The sequence below is a fragment of the Panicum virgatum genome, chromosome 6K, assembly GCF_016808335.1.
Source record: "Panicum virgatum strain AP13 chromosome 6K, P.virgatum_v5, whole genome shotgun sequence".
Taxonomy (NCBI): Eukaryota; Viridiplantae; Streptophyta; class Magnoliopsida; order Poales; family Poaceae; genus Panicum; species Panicum virgatum.
In genome coordinates, this window is record NC_053141.1 from 8,468,957 (window position 1) to 8,486,114 (window position 17,158).

At 49.6% G+C, this 17,158-nt stretch overlaps 2 protein-coding genes and 1 long non-coding RNA gene across 4 annotated transcripts; 1 reads left to right on the top strand and 2 right to left on the bottom strand.

The window, feature by feature from the left end:
* Positions 1-2,334: 2,334 nt before the first annotated feature.
* LOC120711573 lies at positions 2,335-7,391 on the top strand. 2 transcript variants are annotated; one of them, XR_005690329.1, is made up of 4 exons: positions 2,335-2,766; positions 5,711-5,952; positions 6,010-6,159; positions 6,315-7,391. It is a non-coding gene; the product is annotated as an uncharacterized LOC120711573 (long non-coding RNA). The 2 variants fall into 2 exon arrangements; XR_005690330.1 differs by having other exon boundaries at positions 5,733-5,952.
* LOC120711572 (eukaryotic translation initiation factor 5B-like) lies at positions 3,125-5,712 on the bottom strand. Its single transcript, XM_039997146.1, has one exon. The coding sequence runs from the start codon at positions 4,759-4,761 to the stop codon at positions 3,385-3,387; it is 1,377 nt and encodes a 458-aa protein (XP_039853080.1). The 5' UTR covers positions 4,762-5,712; the 3' UTR covers positions 3,125-3,384.
* A 4,316-nt stretch (positions 7,392-11,707) lies between the features above and the next one.
* Positions 11,708-13,476, bottom strand: LOC120711574 (anthocyanidin-3-O-glucoside rhamnosyltransferase-like). The gene has a single exon (XM_039997148.1). It carries the CDS (start codon positions 13,345-13,347, stop codon positions 11,905-11,907), a length of 1,443 nt encoding a protein of 480 aa, XP_039853082.1. The 5' UTR covers positions 13,348-13,476; the 3' UTR covers positions 11,708-11,904.
* Between the last annotated feature and the right edge of the window lie 3,682 nt (positions 13,477-17,158).

Consider the following 17,158-nt stretch of genomic DNA (forward strand, 5'->3'; position numbering starts at 1 on the left):
ACAATCAAGAACCTAGTGTTGTGGCTGGTGATGTTGTGCAAGATGTTGTAGAAGAGGGGCTAGCAGATATTGTAGAAGATGCAGTGCAAGATAAGGTTTGGTTAACACCTCCAGTATGTACATGGGGCAGACCTTTGGCACCATATAGGAGGCTCGAGAGTTCTACATTCCTATGCAAAAAGGGTTGGGTTTTATATCCGTACAACCACTACATGCTATTGTTCCTATTACTAGACCTAAATAAAATGAGTTCAGTATCCTATTGCAAATATATATTAAACGAAATGTTGTTGTTCCTGTTACTAGCGGTATGCAGAATCCGCATGTAACCTCCTGCAGAAAAATACTTATTGTAACGTTTATTATTGTCTATCTGAAACAATATTATTATCTATTTCCTATATATTATTGCCTAATAAAAAACCAGTGATATCATAAAAAATGTAGAATCTAGCACAAATATTGCCACAATAAGAGGAAAAGAAAGCCTATAATAATTGAGGGTGGAAACATAATGTATCATTCTGGTTAAATATATATGCTTCTAGATCAAAATCATATAACGAGTGCAGATCTCAGCTTAGTATATCCAGTTCAGATTAAGATTAGCACCAAACATTAGAAACACATTTGCCAAATCAGTGACCCATTCGAGTAACATATGCTTTTGCTTCACCTAACTAAAAAAGAATTTTCTAAAAAAAGCAATTATGTAACTAAAATGGAACGGTAGCTTTGCTTAGCAGAAATTGTACTTTACCTCAACATGCTTGACTTAGTGTACTTGCAGAAATTAAAATTGATTCAATAAGCAAAATGGAGAACCCTGAAAAATATAGAAAATGCATATCAAATTGAATTAATTGCTTGTTGATTTAGCACAGGTTGCCTATGAAAAAATTCATAGGGTCACCACTATGACCTTGAGTGTACGAGGACAATGCTTTTCCCAATTCAGAACCCAGCCTTTGATCCTAATTTAGATAGTATTTTGCTTAAGTAGTAATAGCTAATGTCTTTTACTTGATAGTGTTTTTACCAAATTGAGATAGTACTTTGCCTAATTAATAGTAGATTATTGCCTATGTAGGATAAGATTATTGACTATATACAACAAAAAGTATTGCTTAGTATAATGGTGTGGTTAGAAATTGTGCAACCAATCCTCAGCCCTTTGAATGCTTGTTTATATCATAAAAAATAGTCATAAGCATTTCGATTAATGTTCAGTAGGCATTTTTACCATATCAGTTAAGTATGTAAGAAGTATAATATCCTCTGTTTCCATGCGTTAGTCAATCTGAACACAGAAGTATGAAGCCAACACCATGTGAAAATTCTATTATAGTGGACCTAAACAAGCGGCATAATAACAATAGACACACATTACGATAAGACCTTCTGAATACACGAAATGAGCTAATTGCATTAAAGGGGAGCATAACCTCACCGTGAAGCTTCATGTTGAGGACGCGCTGCCACGGCGGTGCCACTAGCATATGGAGTTTCACACCGAGCTAGGTCCCCACCTGAGCTCCTCGACCTCGAACCCCGACGCAGTGTGCGGTGGCGGCTCCTGGGCCTCACCGCGGCAGGGGACTGCTCCTTCGTGGGCACTGGTGTGGAATCGAAGGTGCTGATTGGTACACGGAGCGGTGGCGGTAGGATCGATGTGGCATGCGACGGAGGGGGAAGAATAGTGGAAGCAGGCAAAGCGGCGTTGCTGGGAGGGGAGAGCACGAGGAGGGTGGCGGCACAGGGTTGGAGGAGTGGCACTACGACGCCGCCCCGGAGCACGAGAAGCCTCACATTGCTAGGCACGAGAGGCCTCTTCCATGGCCCTTCCCCTTGCCCCGCCCCCATCCCCTGACCCCCACCCCCGGACCAATTCGGCCGCGTGGCGTGCGATGGCGGCAGATGCGAGGAGGACCCGCATGGGCGACAAAATCGTCCCGCACCAGCGATGAACAGCCCACACCCGGCTGGATCTGGGCGCGCTGGAGGTCGCAGTGAGGGTGGAGGGAGGCCGATGCCGGGATGCGCTAACGAGATGTGAGATGGGGAACAGAGTGAGAGAAGGAGGGGGAAAGGAGGACGGAGGCAGAGCAGTGGGTTCGTAGATGGAGGCGGCCGTGAAGACAGACTAAGTACGGTCAGCTAGATTAAAGCCACATTACCTATATTTTTATCATAGTTTATAAAAAAATTCTCTAATCCAGCAGCTGCAAACACCGTGTTCGGTTGGTCTGCAGCCCTCCAGCCCTACAGTATTTCTCTCCCACCCCACTCCAGCTCCAGCCACCAGCCTCCAGCCACCACCCACCAGCCAGGTAATAATATTTTTCACCACTCCAGCTGCATCCAGCTCCAGCTCCAGCGCCGAACACGGTGTTCTTCCATCGGTCCTCTCCTCACGCGAGCCCGCGCCGCCGCGTTCGCCGTGACTCCTCCCGCATCCTCCCACCCGCCAACGCCGGCGGCTTCAGTGGCGACAGCCACCTCTTCGTCGCGGATAGGCTCTCCATCTCTCAAGGCCGCCACGTCCGCGCGCGTCAGTATGCGTCTCAGGTTCAACCTTTGGGTTCCCCGTAACCGCGCGATCCGCTAGTGTGCACACGGGTCCAACGGGTCAAAGCGATGGAGGCGGGAGACACCGGCGGCCGGAACGGGGTGCGGCGGTGCTCCGGCGGACGGGGAGAGGCGGAGGAGGAGCCGGCGGAGTGCCTCGTGCCCGGGGAAAGCTCAAATCTCGGAGCAGCAGTTCAGGTACTCCCCAGTTTCGCCCCTCATCTTGCTTTGATTGGAGATCACGCTGTAATTTGCTTCGGCCGAGCGCTGTGTCCTCGGGCAGTTGGGCTTCGCTCGTTCCCAATTGCAGTTTCCGACAACCATCAAAGGGAGCTGTGCAGATTTAATCTGGATGCATCTGCCATGTCAGTAGCAGTAGCTGTAATTTATAACTTTGAGGTACATGTTGTTTGTGTGGGTATGGGGCTGCTGGGTTTATGGACTCACGACGCTTGCTTCCAGGGACCGTATAGAGTGCAGCGTGAGTTTACAATGCTGGGAAGAGAATATGGAACAATGTTACCCAGATTCATGAAGAACCAAACGCAAAATTTCCTTTGTCAATAGAAAATAAGATATGAAAACAATATACTCTTAACGTTCGCAGAACAGAACCAATTAATAGTATTGTAGAAATAAGTTATCTGCTGCTATGAGCTATAAATTGACCACTATATTTTCTCAGCTACTATCTGCCTTCATCTTTTCTGTGATGGAATCTGCCATCATGTATTTCAACATACAGAAAGGCATCACTCTTGTCTCTGAAGATCCAGGGGGTTCTCTTCAGCCTTTTGGGGCTCCAAAAACTTAGTTTCAGATCGATGTTGCATCTGGCGCCCTCTGTTTAGCAACTTCTCCACTAACATTAATATCTGCAGTATCAGCCATCTTCTTTTTAGATTTAGACTTTTTCTTCTTCTGCTTCCTCTTTTCCTGTTTTGCCTCATCATTGTTCAGTAACTTATTAATGCTGGGCTTCACATCAGCAGCACCAGCCATCCCTTGCACAACCTTTTCTGATGTGGTGTGGCCACCATGATCTAAGCTAGCTTTGGAGATCTTCTCCAAGGAACCATTAGTGTTCTTCTTGGTTTCCTTGGAAAGTTTAGCATTTTCCTTCTCCAGCAGTCTATTGTATCGAACCCTATCGCTGTCCTGATCTAGGGAGTTCCCAGACTGTCCAGTGCTGTCCAGATCGTTGGTCATGAACTTCTTGTTCCTTCGAGGGGATCCAGATTTTTTTGAACGACTTTCTCCGTAAATATCATCAAAATCTATATCATCATCAAAATTATTTAAGTTTCCTTGTACGCCATCATCTTCCATATTAGTCATGAACTTCACTAGCTTTTCTTCTAGAGATCTGTCTTTTGAGCGCTTACTTTCAACTACTGTGGTATTAGCAGGTCTCTTTTCTTCAGGCTTGGCACTTTCTACTACTGTGGTATTGGCAGGCCTCTTTTCTTCAGGCTTGGCACTGTCTACTACTGTTGTATTGGCAGACCTCTTTGCTTCAGGCTTGGCACTTTCTATTACTGTGGTATTGGTAGGTCTCTTTTCTTCAGGCTTGGCACTTTCTACTACTGTAGTATTGCCAGACCTCTTTTCTTCAGATTTGACGGGAATAGCTGCACTGCTTGAGTTCATAGACTTTTTTACTACCACAATGTTAGGTGTTGTGCTAGTATTGTTTGTTTGCACAGGAGTGCTCTTACTATGCACATCCACTCTGTCTATTTTCTTGAAATCTTGGAACCTAGTCTTGATCTCTTCAAGTTCAGCCTCCTTCCACTGCAGGATTTCCATCAGAGCTGCCATCTGGTCAGGGTTTGAACCTATGGCTTTCTCTTCCATTTGCCTGATACGGCTGTCTTTCTCCCTGAGAACTGCTTCCAATTCTTTTTGAGTGTTCGTAGCATTTGTGGCCTTCTCGTCCATTTGTCTAATGCATCTGTCTTTCTCTGTGAGAGTTGCCTCCAGTTCTCTTTGAGCCTTCTTAAGATTTGTGGCTGCCTCTTCCATTAGGTTGATGCGGTTGTCTTTCTCTGCGAGAGCCGCTTCCATTTCTTTTTGAGTCTTCTTAAGATTTGCAACAGTGGCTTCCAGACCCTTGAGCTTGGTTTTCTGGTCTATTTTCTGAGTTCTTAGTGAAGTGGTTGTGGCTTTCATTTCTTCCAACTTCCTCTTCATCTCTCTGTTGAATGCCTTCTCTTTCTGGAAAAATGATGTGACAGCATCCAGTTAGGCAGATTTTCTTGAATTTTGCGTACATCTGTGTGCTACAAAAAATGGTTTCATAGAGCATTGTAATAGGGGACAAATGCGTACATGCTTTATCTGTTTGTAGACGTAACAAACATATATTGCTTCATTGCAGCAAACCTCAATAGTAAATTCAGAGATGTTTAGGTTTTGGAACTCTACTTGGGAAGTTGTTGCTCCATACACCCAAGTTAAAACTGGAAAACTAGCAGCTTTTGAGAAATGTGATGGTTATGGATTTTAAAGATAATCACCTCATCACCTGTGATTAACGAGTTTCCCTCATCTTGGTTACGTTTATCATTAAGTTTACTTGTCTGTTCGACGTTGAACTATAAATGCTATTTTTAGAAATAGGTTATTGGGAGATTGGTGCATTCTCTTGATTTACAAAGCTTTACTGTACCAAAAATTGATTCTTTCCGAAATAGTTTGGAACCTAAATTGATACTTTTCTCGAATACAGAGGAGATCTGCATGTTATTTCATTAAAGAAGAATAGTAAATGATACAAACCCACTTAAATTGATACTGGCGTAATGTTCTCTGGTATATATTCAAGAGAATAAAACTGAGCATGCTGTGGTTTTAGATTGACAAAACCCTGTATTAGTATAAAAAACAAAACAAAACCCTGTATTGGAAGGTAATGCCAATACTGAAGCATCAGTTGCCAATATGTCAGTGCAAAGTTTTCAACTGCTTCTAAAGTTCAGTTTTACCTTAAAGTGTGCTATTTTCCTTTAGTGTGATGTCACATGATCTTTTTTTCTGGCCTCCTATTTGCAAATTATAACAGATAATACCTGCTCCAGATATGCTACTTCCTCTTTTGAAAATCTGGTTTGCTGCATTGTTTCTTGAAAATACAAACTAGATCCAAGAAATGGCCAGCGCAGGTATCTGAAGTAGTGGCTGGATCAATGACCATACCTGGAGGAGGACCCGCAGGGTCACAAGCTGCCGGTCACGTTCCTGGAGACGTCCGGCAAAGATGCGCTGCTCCCTCACCTTTTGCAGGACGACGACGCTCAGCACGCCGGCTGCAAGGGCCAGCAGCAGCAGGAACGCGTAGGGGAGCTTCCTCCCGGCGTTGGCCATGGCGTAACCTTTTGATCGGTACTTGCTCCCATCCATCTTTCCTTTAACAGCCTTCCTTCCCCTGCTTCCTTGAAGGATCCTAGCCTTGTTTGCTGCAGGAATGTGAATAATCTGGAGCTACAGCTTTTTCCTTGGGTTTCCTGGGTTTGGGAATGGCAGGGCTTTGCAGAGTTTCTTGTGCATGGAGGTCACTGGTCAGGAGGGAAATACAGCTGAGCCTCTTAGGTGATGCTCTACACTACTCATATGCCAATGCACATGATCTTGAAGTACTAGCCTATTTTGTTAATTGTTTATTAAATTCTGAGCCATGGAATCTATCAACAAGGTGGCAATGCAGCATTGACTTGCACTTACTGGAAGAGGATTTTTGACTGCAGGGGAGAAGTGCTACTAACAACCGAAAACTGCATTTGTACATGCTCTGGACGGTCCGATCACACATCAGACGGTCCAGGACGAGCGCCTTGGAGGTTGGAGCTTGCGCAGGAGATCACCCGACCGACAGTCCATGGTTTAATCAGATCACCGAATTCTGAAGTCAACATCGATGTAAGGGTGCAATTAATGAGAGGAGATTCTTCTATGCTTGTTTCTCAGATCTCCAGGCAGAGATGGCCTCAGGATGAGTAAACTATTCATGGAGCAGCAGCACGATTAGTGCTCCACCACGCAGGATCCAATATACCTCACGGCTCCATCAAACTGCGTGTGAAAACACTAACTAAAGTCCAAATGGGATTGCCAAGGACGAAGATGGTATACACTTGGTGGTACTAGTTCCAGCTTACAGTCATGTGATTGCGGTGAAAAAAACAAAAACCATTTTACTTGTGACGAGGAGATTGATGACGCCATGACTAGAGGAAGAAGAAGCACCTGTTCTGTTTGTTTTTTCAGACTGGGAGGCATAGATTATAGAGTAACAGGTTGATGAAGTGTTCGTGCAGAAAAAAGAAATGGTGATGGAGTAGTTGTGACTTGTGAACTGTGCCTGTGAACACAACCAACGGCACAGGTGAGCGTTGATGGGCTTCACGTCGATGCCTACCCCGGCTGAAGACCTGATGAGTGATGACATGGCATCAACATTCCTTGTTGGTTGCAGCCATGATGAAGCGGCTTACGCTGTCGGCAGGAACTGCTGCCTTTTCTAAAAGGAAATGGACGGACATGAGGCTTATTTGCGCGGCGACGCTGTCGGCAGGAACTGCTGCCTTTTCTAAAAGGAAATGGACGGACATGAGGCTTATTTGCGCGGTGGCTAGTATCATTTTAAGTTTTTTTTCTCAAAGATTTTTTTTGACAATTTGTGAGAGCAGAGGGCCCCGCTTCGTCCCCAAGGGCAACAGGCATTCTAATTTACGGGCAACCGTACGGAGAGTTTTGTACGGTCGATTTCCGACCAACTTTTATTTTCCTTTTTTTGCTATTATTTTGTCGTTTTGTGACAAAAACTATTCAAAGAAAAATTTTACAAAAATATTTTGAAGAGAGAAAAAGGAAAAATTTGATGAAAAAATATTGAACCAGAAATCTTTCAGAATAATTGAAAAAAATTGAAGAAAATACTTTTACGTCCAAATCTAAACTAAAGAAGTTTGGGAAAAAAATTTCAAGAAAATTATTTTGAAGAGAGAAAAAAGAAAAAATTTGATAAGAAAAAGTTTGAGAATAGTTGGAAAAAATTTGAAGAAAATTTTTTACATCCAAATCTAAACTAAAGAAGTTTGGGAAAAAATTGTAAGAAACATTGCATCCAAAAATCAAAAAGAAAAAAAAAAGAAAAAGAAAAAGAAAAAACAAACTACTAACCTCGCTTAGCTCACGGCCGCCGCCGCCGCGCCTCCTCGGGAAACCGCCATCGGCTGCGCCTCCCCCGTCGTGCTGCTCCCGCCACCGTGCCGCACCTATCCGCCACGCTGCTTCCCTGAGGGCCAGAGCCCACTGCCACATCGCGCCTCCCCGTTGCTGGCCTTTCACGCCGCTCGCCCTGGGGTGCGGAGCTCCCATGGTCGGACGGGATCCGGGGAGAAAAGAAAAGGGTTAATTGGATCTGTGACATTGTAACTTTGCTGGTTTTGAACTGCACTATTACTATTCGCAAAACTATGCCACTGCCATTACAATTCATCTGATGTTTGGAATACACCATTATGTACGTCTGACGCCATGTGGAGCCCAGTTGCAGACGTACGAACGCGTCTCCTCCCCTACCGTATTTTTGTATGGACCCTTTTGCCCCCCCCCTTCCCCGGACTCCTCTACTCACACGCCGGTCTGCAATCCTGCTCACCCGCGGGCGGGCCCCCCTGCTCGTCGCCGGCCGAGCGCGCGGGCCGGCATCCGCGTGGAGCGAGCCGCACTGCCGGCCGAGCGTGCGGGCGGGCGTCCGTGTGGAGCGAGCCACACCGTCGCCGGTCGAGCGCCATCGTCGATGGAGGAGGGAGAGGACACGCCCACTCCACCTCCGGTGGCTCCACCCGCGCCGACCGCAGCTCCGCGCGACGGCGCCCTTCGCAGCCCCCTCCCCCGTGCTGCCTCTCCGTGGATTCTCGCGCGGCGGCTGCTGCTTCCTCGCATCGAGTGAGCCGCGACGCCGCCAGCGGAGCGTGTGGGCGGGCGTCCGCATCGAGCGAGCCACGCCGCCGCCGGCCGAGAGCCCGGGCGGGTTAGGGGACCGCCGCTGCGGGAGGCCGAGGTGCTGGAGGCTGCGGCTTCGGGATGCTTCGGGACGTCGGCGGCGGCCGCTGCTTCTTGCACAGCGGCGGAGGCCGCTGCTTCTTGCACAGCGGCGGCGGTGAGAACAGGCGGGTACAACAGCAGGAGGAGCGCAGTGCCGGGCGAGCAGGAGGAGCGTGGTGGCGGCGAGCAGGGGTGTGGGCAGCGGGCGAGAAGGAGGAGCGCGGCGGCGGACCGGCGTGCGAGCAGGAGGAGGCTATGGGGGACTGCCATGGCTAGGGCAAACGAGGAGAGGAGAAGGAGGGGGATGACATGTGGGGGCCACATGTCAGTGAGTGGACAGAGGGGGCAGGGGCGTATGGGTACGCCTGCAAATGGGCCCAACATGGTGTTTGTCGGTACCTCTGGACTAGGGTACCCCCTCTTGCTGTGTCTAGGCGAGAGCCTCATAGTTATCCTTGACTACACGCTGACGGCCTGAGCAGCCGGACCCCCGCGGTCCGAAGCCCTTCTCACCCGGTCAGCGGCCCCAGACCCATTTCTTGCTAGGGAAGGGTCCGGTGACGCCGCGTGTCCCGGAGAAGGGAGCGCTCAGCCAAAACAGCCGGGGGCCCCGGACCTCCCACGGGTCCCGGAGCCCCATATACTATCTGGACCCCTCAACGGGGAGGGAACAGACACCCCGCCTAGGGCAGGTCCAGAGCCGCCACGTGTCCGCAGGCGCAGGCATGCGCGCGGCCGCGAAGCTTCCTCGGGAAGACTCGCCCACCTACAGTATTCAATACGGGAGACGTAAGTGTGCTCTGCCACAGCAGAGCCCGAGGCGACTTTTGCCAGGCTGCACTGTTGATCGCGCGTTACCAAGGCACACAGTGCAGCCGCTGGCGCCGCCCACGCCACGCATGTCAGTCTGCTACGCCAGTTGGACACGACGGCTCGCCTTCGCCCATCATGACGCCTACGCGGTAGACCCAACAGTCTACGCCACAACTTACACTACCTCAACGGGCGTCTCGCCGACAGGACAGGTGAATCCACTCCTCGGTCAGAGAGTCCACAGGGCGATGAAGCGTATCCGGGGAGAGATTCTCAACCACTGGAGCACCATTAATACCTTCTGCGCAGTATACTATACATCCGCATTGGACCCACATGTCGGGGTCTCAACGCCTGAGTACGCGTCCCCTTGGGCTATAAAAGGGAGACGCCCGTTAGAGAAAGATCAGGCCGAAGAAGTCCCGGCAGAGGCCAGTACCCAGCCTGGGCAGAGGATAGATTCATTCATATGCAAGAGCAATACAACTCACAGTGGATGTGTGGTATTACGCTCCGGCGACCCGAACCACTCTAAATCCTCGTATGTTCTTGTGTTCTTGCTCCCTAGGTAGACCTGCCGAATCGCTTAGCGCTTCCCCGAGTACTCACCCTATGAGATTAGGCGAGTGCACTACGCCACCCGGCTGTGGGTCTCCACAAGTCCACAACAGTGTTAGACGTACATAATGGTGTATTTCCAACGGCAGGTGAATTGTAGTGGCACTGGCATAGTTTCTTGAGAAGTAATGGTGCGTTTCAAAAACGGTGAAGTTATAATGGCACAGATCCAATTAACTCAAAAGAAAAAGAGAGAGAAGAGAGAAGGCAAAAGAGCAGAGAGAGAGGGCGTGGGAGATTCCCGTGGGCGTGGGGGTCCACCACGTGGGTCGGTCATCGACCGCGGGTTTGCATGCGTCCGGGTGACTGCAGAGACGGGACTGGGAAGGGCAACTCTGACTGAAATCACGCTGACGGCACCCAGCTTCCCTAGCCCCATTCCTGCTTCTCGCCGCCGCCGGAGCACCTCGCCGGAAGCCCGTGCAGGTGCTAGGACTGCGGTGGCGGGGCCTCACCGCCATTTCCCCTTTCCGCCCTTGGTCCCTACCCCTAGCCGCGCCGAGCTCTACCTCGAAGCTGCAGCTGTCCATGGAGCTCCGGTGTCCAGATCTGTCCTCTACTAGATTGGATCTCGAGCTCCTCGACGGTGCAGTGCTGTGCCTGGCGCTTGGGAGGAGCATGTGGCTCCTAGGCGGGGGCGATAGCTTGGCCGGAGGCCAGACCCTCGCGGGCGGCGAGAAGATCAACACAGGTGGCGATCGGATCTGCGGTCTGCTTGTGTTTGGTCGGTTTTCGTGGGCGGCGTTGCTTGCGCACTTTTGCTGCTGCACGGGCTCGGCAGCGGTGGCTCGCGCCTGCTCGGCAGCGGTGGCTCCTGCGAGCGCCCGGCGGAGTCGCGTGCGCGCTGGCGTGGCCGCACGCCCTCGGCGCAGGCCCAGGCAGTGATTGCGGTGCCTCACGTAGGTGATCCATGTGTGCGCCGGCGTGGCCTCAGTTCAGGCTGTCAGTGGGCCTTGCTCATGCTTCTCCAGTGATGCCTCTGCGGTACTCAGGCTGTTGATCCACCTGCACCTAAAATCTATCCGTGCGGCTAGAGGTCTCAAGGAGCACCAGACGAAAGCTGTGCTCGACATATTGCGTTGCTCACCTTCTTGGAGGTGTCGTGATTTCTCTCTACCCTACAATCGTGGAGTCCCTCCGGAGTCGTGATGTCACTTCCTACCTGTAGGCGTCGTCGTGGAGTAACCCTTCCTGGCATCAACACCAAGTATGGTGAATGTCTTTTACGAGTCTTTGTACCCCCATCTATCATCCATGTTCCTTGATTGCATTATCTTATCAAATGCCGGGTCGCGAGACCAAGATCCCTTCTCTTGAATCTCCTCAGTCTCCTTTTGTCGATCCTCCTCCTTTGAGGTTTCCTCCCCTCAAATCGCGTTCGCAGCTTGTCGTTTGGATCTCGGATATGCCTCATAGACGATTCAACAAATCACGACAATGGGGATCGACTTTGAGCTTTACGGTCGCAGGTGGAATGGAGATCACTGGTGCATAGCTTTTTGGAGATGGCATCGCATGCCTCGGTGATAGGCAACATGCCTCCATTTTTTAGAGGAGTAATCGCTTTCTGGTGTGTTGAACCATCCCTCTTCAGTGTGGTGTGGGATGAGCGTACCTGCTCCCCTCATCTTACTTTTGTGATTACAATCGTCAACCATTGAATCAAGATGAGCATACCTGCTCCCACCACTGCAATTTATTTTGTGCTTATCATATTCTTTTGTGCTCCTTGCATGTTCTAGGTCAGTCTCATTAGGAGTTTCATGAATACAATTACCTAGACTGATAATTAGATAATTATGTCAGATGAGTTTTATGGTGATGCACATCCCATGAAACCCTATTGAGACAGGCTTATGCCCTGACGACCTTGTTTAGCTCCCTGATGAAGTCAACCACGAACTTGTTCTGCACGGCCTCGGCAGTAAAGAAGTCCCTCCACTTGGCCGCATCTCCGTCACCTCCCGCGGCCACCGCCGCGGCGACAGCGTCCGCCACGTCCCCGCGCCCGAACCACCCGTCCTCGTCCCGGCGCGCCACCTCCACCCCGACGCGGAGCTCGCGCGCGAACAGCGCGGCGTTCAAGTACTGGTCGTTCTTCATCGGCAGCAGCACCAGGCGGCAGCCGGCGACGAGCCCCTCCACGACGGAGCTGAACCCGGCGTGGTTCACGAAGCAGCCGACGCTCCGGTGGCGCAGGATGTGCTGCTGCGGCACCCAGCCCGTGCGCACCAGCCCTCTCCCCCTCACCCGGTCCTCGAAGCCCGGCGTGGTGCGCGCCCCGAGCTCCGCCGCCGCGTCCGCGCCCTTGGGGAAGTTGAGCACGGCGAGGAACGGGTGGCCGGTGGCCTCCAGCCCGAGGAGGAGCTCCGTCGCGGCGGCGGCGGGCAGGAACGTCTCGCTCCCGAACGACGCGAACACCACGGCGCCGTCCGGGAAGGAGGAGAGCCAGCTAGCCCACCGCTCCTCGAGCTCGCCCTGCGGCGGCTCCGGCACGACGGGCCCGGCGAGGAGCATGGGCTTGCCGCCGTACCGGGAGGAGAGGTAATCGATGTAGGGGCCCTCCATCTCCCGGCAGGTTTTCATGACGATGCCGGCGCTGCCCTTGACGCTGGCAACTTTGCGGTCGTACACGGACGGCATGCCGTAGAAGTTGGTGCGCAGGTACGCCAGGCCCGCTGCCAGCCCGTGTCCCGGGTGGGGCAGCACGGGCACGGAGGCGAGCGCCGAGCCCGCAGGAAATAATCCGGCGGCGGAGGACGGCCGCTGCCCGTCGGCGAGGTGGGCGGCGGCGACCGCGACCGCGACCTCGACGTAGGCGAAGGTGACGGCGGAGAAGACGTCGAAGTAGAGCACCTTGGCGCCGAGGGGCGCGGCGAGGTCGCAGACCCAGGGGGTGGCGAAGTCGACCAGCACGGCGTCCGGGCGGAGCTTGGCGAGCAGCGCGCGCACCTCGGGCCGGGTGCCGTCGAGGGCGAGCTTCAGCAGCTCGGCGCAGTCGGCGGAGACGTCGGCGGTGCTCGCCGCCCCCGCGGGCAGGCCGGGGACCTCGGGCAGGCTCAGGGGCAGGACCCTCACCGCGCCGGCGGCGGACTCCAGCATGGCCTCGACGCGCGGCGCGATCCCGGCGGCCGTGAGGAACGTCACGCGGACCCCGGCCTCGCCGGAGGAGACCAGCAGCAGCCTGCGCGCCAGCTGCACGAACGGGCTTATATGGCCGAAGGCCAGCCAGGGGAACATGACGACGTGAACAACGCCGGCGCCGGCGCCGGCGCCGCCTTCTCCACCGCCCGCCATGGCACCAGACGATCGAATAGCTTTACGGTTTCAGGCTTGTGCGTGGGGCTCTGTGTGTACGAGTTCAAGTACGACTCAGCTGTGCTATAAATAAATAACCGCGCGTCAGATGGGGGAGTAATCTGAAGGATCGGATCCATCGCTCGTGTTCCGCGTGAGGCACAGGCGCACAGTAATATCTTGGCACTGCACGCGCCCGGCGAGCAGTCAGCCTAATCTATATTATAAAAGTTGAAATAACTCACCAAAATTAGATCCACCATACCTCTCACAGATATCCCACTTGTCAGACCCAGAGGTTTGACGAATAAGGGTGATGACCCATTTTTTGATAGATGAAAAATATTTTTACTCAAAAAGCTTGATTGTTTTTACATACCCACACACCGTATCCACATTATACTTTCCATTAGTACGTGCAAAAATCAGGCGCAAGTCCCTTTTATTTTCCATTGTTACATGCACTGACAGGGCGCCTGTTTATTTGATAAAAAATGATCTTGTTTCCTTATTGCCTGACCGACGGCTGTTTTGGCAAAAATTCCTTCCAATGACCCCAATGACATGCGCTGGTTTCCTTCTTACTCCTGAGCTGATTCCATTCCCTCTTACTGACGATCTATCCCTGGCACACCTCACATGCATGCTCTTTCCTGGCCCTCGCGGTTGGAGGGATCAATGTCCTGGCCCTCGCGGTTGGAGGTGTCGCCGACCTGCTCCTGTTGCCGAGCAGACGCATGACGCCGCCGATTAGCCTATTGGTGACACTTGACGACGAACAACGACAGTGAGTATCCACTGTTGCCGGCACACGATGATGCCGAGGATCCAATGTTGCCGACGCATGACGACGCCGATCAGCCTACCTTTGTTGGCCAAGTTGAGGAGGAACAACAAGGCTTCGCAGGTTGGTTCCTTTGTTTGCCGATCAAGTTCTTGGCCTTAGCTGAACGCAGCAGGAGATTTTGTTACACGCGACCATGTCCGATGATACAATGCTGAAACGGCTGGAGGCAAGGTGACGTTCTCCATCACGGTGCATAAGTTCTTTTTGCGTGTATGTGAAGCCGCAGATAGCCTCCCACTCTATATAGGCTATAAATATATATTTGGATTCTTAGGTATTTTTATCTTCTTTCATGGCTGAGTTTCTGAAGATACTGTTGATCTGACCCATGCATTTGGTTCCTCATGTCAAATCAGCATCGCTGCTTTGGCCTTATTTAGTTGCCTCCGTAAATTTTTTAAAATGGAATTTTTTCATATTTGAAGTATTAAATATATACTAATTATAGAACTTGTTTGTAAACAACGAGACAAATTTATTAAGACTAATTATTCTGTCATTAGCACATGTTTACTGTAGCAATTTGGTGTCTAATCATGATCTATTTAGGCTCATTAGATTCGTCTCGTAATTTAAAAAGCAAACTATGCAAATAGTTTTTTATTTTATTTAGATTTAATACTCCATGCATGTAAGATTTCTATTCGATGTGATAGTTTTGGATTTTTGAATTTTGCAACTAAACAAGGCCTTTGTAAGAATTCTTCTCGAGCTGACAATCAGAAATTGCAATAAATTCCAGGTTAGTGCCACCGTAAGGATGTCGAGAAGATCATTAATTGGGAGAATAGTGCACCAAATCATGTTGAAATCCATACAGTCCAGCCTATGTTGCTCTCTGCAGGTACGATATCCAACTTCGATGGATAGAATATGTGTGAGCTAGAAATATTCATGCTAATAGCTTTTGGTCACATAAATCTTGCAGTTTTGGAATTTAGTTTCTTATCCTATCAAAAGAGAGTGGAGTTACTTGCTCATTAGCCGTTCATTGGGTGTTTTATTGGTACTATCAACTGACTTCTAATAGTTTTATTATTTACGACATATTCTATAAATATAAAAAATCTGGTTTATCTATTTTTTCTGAAAACACGTGCCATAGGCACGTGCATCTCCACTAGTAAAAAAAAAGAAGCAAAATAGCTATTTTAGTTCCTCAACTTTACTGTAACAAAAGCAAATTCGTCTCTCAACTTTTAAATTGGCTAATATAGTCCCCCAACTTTCATTTAGGGTCATACATGTACTTATGCTGATATTATGATCCACAATAACATGAGATAAATGTAAAAAAATCATTTTTATCCTTGGCTTATTCTATTGGGGTAAGACCTCAATAGAATTTGAATAGTCATGCAAAATATACCGGTCTAGTGGACTGGTCAGACTAGTCCTAACTGTTTAGTCCGAATTAGGAGTTCTATTTTGACATAGAATTTATATGAGTTTCGACTCCTAATGGGGTAAGACTTCCACTTTAAGGAAAATGATTCTATTAGGCTATTATGGTGATTTTGGTGATTGAATGACAATATAGTCAATGAGATTAATAAATTTATGAATTCATATTTGTAGGGTTGTCACGTCCCATGGATGAACTTGAAATCATAGCCCAGATGCCCAAAATAAGTTGTCCAAATTATAGCTAGTCCAAGTCGTAGTAAAAATTCAAAGATCTTAATGGCAGCTGAGGAGATGGTCCAACATACTAGATGATTCGACGACCTCAAGAATAAACAGTGCAGATCACTGCTTAGAAGACAAGAAAACTAAGCAGCCAGATGAAACGATGCATTGTCGAACAAAATGCCGGATGATCCACTACTATCGCAAGAATCATCCGTGCAAGCATGGTTTGATTACTCAGAGAGTATGTGAAGTAGTAGAAGGTTTTGAGAGAAAACCTTTCAGCACTGGATGAATCGACGAGCGTCGGGTGAAGCATGTGAGTTAATGTCGATGAAATGACCGAAGCAAAAGTGACTTTGGGGAGAGGGGCCTACGAGTATGGGCTGAAAAAGAGTATTGGATAGTCAGAGTATTGGAGTAAAGACTCCTTAAAGTTATTGGGCTATTTATACCCCCTTCACTCGTCTATTTGGAGTCGTTGGAGTTTTGAGGAAACTCATACACATTGAGGATAGGTGTCCAAGCCACCATAAGTGCTAAGTGATCATATCTAATGGCTTTAGCACATGATTAGTAAGTGTTAGTGCTATGTTAGGCCAAAAGAATGTGGGGAGAGCAAGATGTTGCTGCTTTATGCTTGGTTCTAGAGTGAACCACAGCTATAATCTTTGTGTGCCGGTCTCTTCGAGTCTTTGTGGCTCGCCAGCAAGTCTTCAACCCTCCGGCTTGGTGTGGAATGATGATGGCGATCGTGTTCGGAGATGAGGTCCCTCCTTCGTAGAAAGCTCCGCAGTGAAAACGGCGTCAAGAGCACCGGTGCAAGGGGTGGTGAGCATCGCCTTGATGGCAAGGTCATCACCTACTTGGCAAGAGCCTTAGTGGCAAGACTAAGCCCTTAATCGGAAGAGACTAGATGACCGGTACTGTATCCTTGGTGGAGCTCCAACGTGAGTAGGAATGACTTTTGCCTATCCACTGCTAGAAAAATCCACACTAGTACCGGGTAGGAACCTCTGGTTAGTACCGATCGCTCACCCGGTACCAATCCATCGGTACTAAATACACAAACATTTAGTACCGATTGGAGCGACCGGTACTAAATGGAGTGTCTGTACCGGTCAATAACACCGACCGGTACAAACTCCTCTCCCACCGCATCACCCGTAGCTCCCCCCTTTTTTCTCATTTTCTTTTCCACAAGGCGCATGCCACAATCACAAGAATTACAAAAAAAATCACAATCACATGAATCAAAAGAATCACAAAAAATTCATAATCACATGAATTAATGAACCAGTTACAGATTTCAAAAGAATACATGAACCACAAAAA